The following is a 3,910-nucleotide window of genomic DNA, read 5'->3' on the forward strand; positions in this document are numbered from 1 at the left end:
ATTCGAGAATTTGGGGTAATTGTTGGGCTAAATAAAGGATCTCGAAAATTGGGCTTGAATGGTAAAAAGGGACCCAGCTCGTTAAAGAAGAATAAGTTTATTAGTTAAACCAGTCAAAGATTGACACGAGAATATCTCGAGGAAAAATAAGACATGGGCTTCGAGTTACAAGGAATCACTCTATCGAACTAGCATCATTTATTTATTTGTCATCCTGAAAGATTTAATTCTTTTCAATACGGTGAAATGATTGGTTTCTAGTCCTCCGTAGTTATCAGATCAGTTCAGAAATATGCTTAAGGTCTCCACAGCTTTTTCTTTTTTTGTCTTTTGTTTTCGGCACAAGTTGGCGTAGACTACTGAAGGAGACTGAACTCAAATCTCAGAGAAAATAGCTGACAGGTTAATTCATATGATGTATAGAAAGTATTTAAAATCGAGTTACACTTCTCGTGTTTGGGGGAAACTGGAGCTTCAAAGGCTGTTGTATGGCGTTCCAGTTTTCTCTTGCTTTTTTACGAAAACATATGCACTTTGCATTAATGCATTTATCAAATGTTTCTCGGTTTATAAATTTGATTGGCGTCGAAAGTATTTCTGTGCTCATAAACAACCATTTCTATGTAGCCATGGTTGCTTGCCATAAAGTGCCTAGTCACTAGTGTGTTTGGCAATTTGGATCTGTAACATATGCCACTGGCCAGCTATTAGTACTTAACGAATCTGGATTTCAACGTAGCCATGGTTGCTTGCCACGATAGCAATCTCTGCTAACCAATCGCTAGTGAAATATGTCCGTAAGAGGCAGTTACCGCACATCGCCGCAGCATAGACATACGCATTTTCGCTCATCATGTAGCGGACAAGGGTAACCGTATCGCTTTTGCAAACACATTAAAAAAGGACAGTGTATCATGCAAGAAATCTGCGAATTACTTCATAACGCCACAACACCTGGTCTTGCTTATCATGGCTTCAAGTTCAAATTCTACAGCCCTAAGATTTATTTCAAGGCAAACACAATCATAAAATTACACTGGCAGCAATATTCACACATCCAATTCTATACATAAATAGGATACAGAACGCTCACTGCATCATCATCTTATCCATGAATCATGAAATCAATTATGAACAAAACTTTTTTTTTTTTTTTATAAGTATCAATTATGAACAAAACTATGTAAGAAAATGTGAGAATAGTATTAAAAAAAGAACTATTTCAACCCAAAAAATGGAAGAAATTATATGAACAACCTAGTTCGCTAGAGTATATACCATATTAGTGAAGGCGACATTTACATTTCCCCACTTAGCCAAAAGTCATGCAAACTAACTGTTGCTTTACCACGCTTGCCCTGCAACCATGCCAGCCGGATCTTTTCACCTTTCAGAGATATGAATGTCTCCCTTAAACTGGGGTCCTCAAAGAGGTCCAACGCAGCAAAATAGAGCCGCTCCTCAATGTCCTGTATCTCATCCAGTGCCCTAATGCAATTAGTTATACTAAATCGATCGTCACTGGATGTATTTGCAACTGCCCTTGACTTCAAAGAAGCAACCATTTCTGACAAGGCTTCTGCCATAGTATCATAGATCTCTTGACCCAAAGGAGAATGTGCCTCAGATGGACCTTTCCTTTTTCTCTGTGCAATATTCTTGATTACCTTTTCTGCCGAAGACATGTTTCCTTGCACACGTATTAATGATGACGATGGATTCATAGAACATGGGATTCCACCATCTTGACATGAAATAAGTCCCGCAGAATCCATTCCAGCAGACTTTTCCAACTCTTCATAGTGACTGGATTGTGCATATTTCCCTTCAGCTGCTGAATCTGTGAAGATTGCACATAGCTGCTCATATATGGGACAGTCCTTGACTCTGATCATTTCAGGCCTAGTCTGTGCCTAAATATACAGTCTATCAGAAATGGACAATAAATTATCAAAACAGAAGTAGAGTCTAGAGTCCCAGAAGGATGAGAAGTCGTACCCCGATGTTTTCCCACAGATCAAAACCAATGCAACAAGAATCGTCCAAAGCAAAGTCATTATTTTGATATAAAACTGACTTCAGATTATAGAAGCGTGTCCGCAGAACATCCAGGTGCTTCCTCAATTGATTGTTATTGAAATTGAGGTCTGTTTGCTCATTAAAATCCTCACGAATGATATTCCACGTTTTCTTGTCAAAAACATTGTTTGGTCTGTTCCCCAGTTGAATCTGCCTCACAACCAAGTCTGCAAATATCTTATCAAGGGATGCAGTCCACCTTGTCCTTGAACGTTCCTGCTTTGGATTATGACCAACTTCACGGTCCATCTACAGTAGAAATAAGAACATGCCAATTAACATAATAATTCAAAACTCCCTGTTGAGAAGCCAAGATTTTCAACGGCAGGTATTTCAGTATTTTTCTTCTTTTTTTTTGAAGTCTAGTTGCTGAGTACTGTTACTATGTTTATGGATTTGTACCTCTTCGCGAAACACTTTCCATTCATTACAGAAAAAAACAAAAAAAATAGAATATCTGTTTTCGATCATTATAAAAAAAATAAATATATAGCTAAGTTCATTTTCAACCTACCATATTTTTGTCTTATGATATGATATCCCATTGCTGTTTCCAACTTCCTTGGAACCCTTAATTCCTCGAATATGTCCCTTGCATGAGTTCATTATGTATTTCTCACAAAATATAAAAAAAAAATGGAAAAAAAGGGGCACAAATCGGTGGCATTTCCATCCCAAAAATTCAATTTTATTATGCATATGCGAACATTAAATTGATGACTGTTCGGACAGTGTTTGACCAGCTTCAATCTAATAAAGTTGCCCAATGCTCGACTACACATAGCTCTCTAGATTGCGATCTTATTATACAGTACAGAAAAACCCTCACTTTGGTTTTCAGGATATTTTGAGGAAAAGGAACAGCTTTCCCTCATAAAAAGTTTCCTCCCTTTTTCGACTGATTCTGCTTCGGAAAACCAAACAGAGCCACGGATTAAATATTATTCAAACCCTAAAATAGATGACAACAATCCACGCACAGAGAGAGATGTAAGCATAACAATCGGTGTGCATGTACACGAGAAAACAAGAAAACAAACAAGAAAGAAAAAGATAGAGAAAGATGAATGACGATAATCGGAATTAACAATGATAATGGGGATGGAGTACCTGATCAGAATTAGGTTCGGAAAATTGCGACGGCGAGAGAGCCTAATAAAACTCCTCGTCCAAACAGAAAGTAAGAAAGGTAAAATAAAATAAAATTGTTCCATATATAATTTTATAATTTTTTTGGGGTAGCGGTTGACGAATGTAGATTCGCTCAAAATGAAAGGAAAAGAGGGTGATACCATACCTAATCTAGTCATTTCACTTCTCTGTACCCATCGTAATGAAACCAACGTTAAACGTTAAAGCCAGGTTCGTAAAATGGGAATAGGTTCGATTCATGATAATTTTAAATTGAATATTTTAATATTGATAAAAAGTATTAAAAAGTATATTCGATGCAATTTAAGTATTTTACATCATATATATAAAAGAGTATAAAATATAAATTCATTGACTAGTTTTAATAAAAATATTATATCAATCTAAATAGTTTCAATAAATATGTATTTAACGTATTTAATCTCAATTATTGACTTTATTTGCCTTATATATGAAAAAGATAAAAGATCATTAAGTTATAAACAAATGGCAATATTGTATTTTATGCATAATCATAAATTTAATATAAAATACACATTCATCTCCTTAATTTTTTGTTCAACTAAAAAATTAAAGAACTACATATTTTTATCTTTAAATTTTTCTACCATTTCTATTGAATACATTGATGAAAAGGTTAATTAATACATGTTTTATTCTATCATATTTTTGTACAAGA

At 35.1% G+C, this 3,910-nt stretch overlaps 1 protein-coding gene across 6 annotated transcripts; it reads right to left on the reverse strand.

The window, feature by feature from the left end:
* Nucleotides 1-1,186: 1,186 nt before the first annotated feature.
* Nucleotides 1,187-3,405, reverse strand: LOC121253615 (L10-interacting MYB domain-containing protein-like). 6 transcript variants are annotated; one of them, XM_041153604.1, is made up of 4 exons: nt 3,190-3,405; nt 2,594-2,670; nt 1,999-2,328; nt 1,187-1,907 (listed from the first exon to the last, which is right to left on the reverse strand). In XM_041153604.1, exons 2-4 carry the CDS (start codon nt 2,594-2,596, stop codon nt 1,299-1,301), a joined length of 942 nt encoding a protein of 313 aa, XP_041009538.1. In that variant the 5' UTR covers nt 2,597-2,670; nt 3,190-3,405; the 3' UTR covers nt 1,187-1,298. The 6 variants fall into 6 exon arrangements, with proteins under 6 accessions (XP_041009538.1, XP_041009534.1, XP_041009536.1 ...); XM_041153600.1 differs by having other exon boundaries at nt 1,187-1,913; nt 3,190-3,402; XM_041153602.1 differs by lacking the exon at nt 2,594-2,670 and adding an exon at nt 2,909-2,983 and having other exon boundaries at nt 1,187-1,913; nt 3,190-3,402.
* Between the last annotated feature and the right edge of the window lie 505 nt (nt 3,406-3,910).

This window comes from Juglans microcarpa x Juglans regia, chromosome 2S (assembly GCF_004785595.1).
Source record: "Juglans microcarpa x Juglans regia isolate MS1-56 chromosome 2S, Jm3101_v1.0, whole genome shotgun sequence".
Taxonomy (NCBI): domain Eukaryota; kingdom Viridiplantae; phylum Streptophyta; class Magnoliopsida; order Fagales; family Juglandaceae; genus Juglans; species Juglans microcarpa x Juglans regia.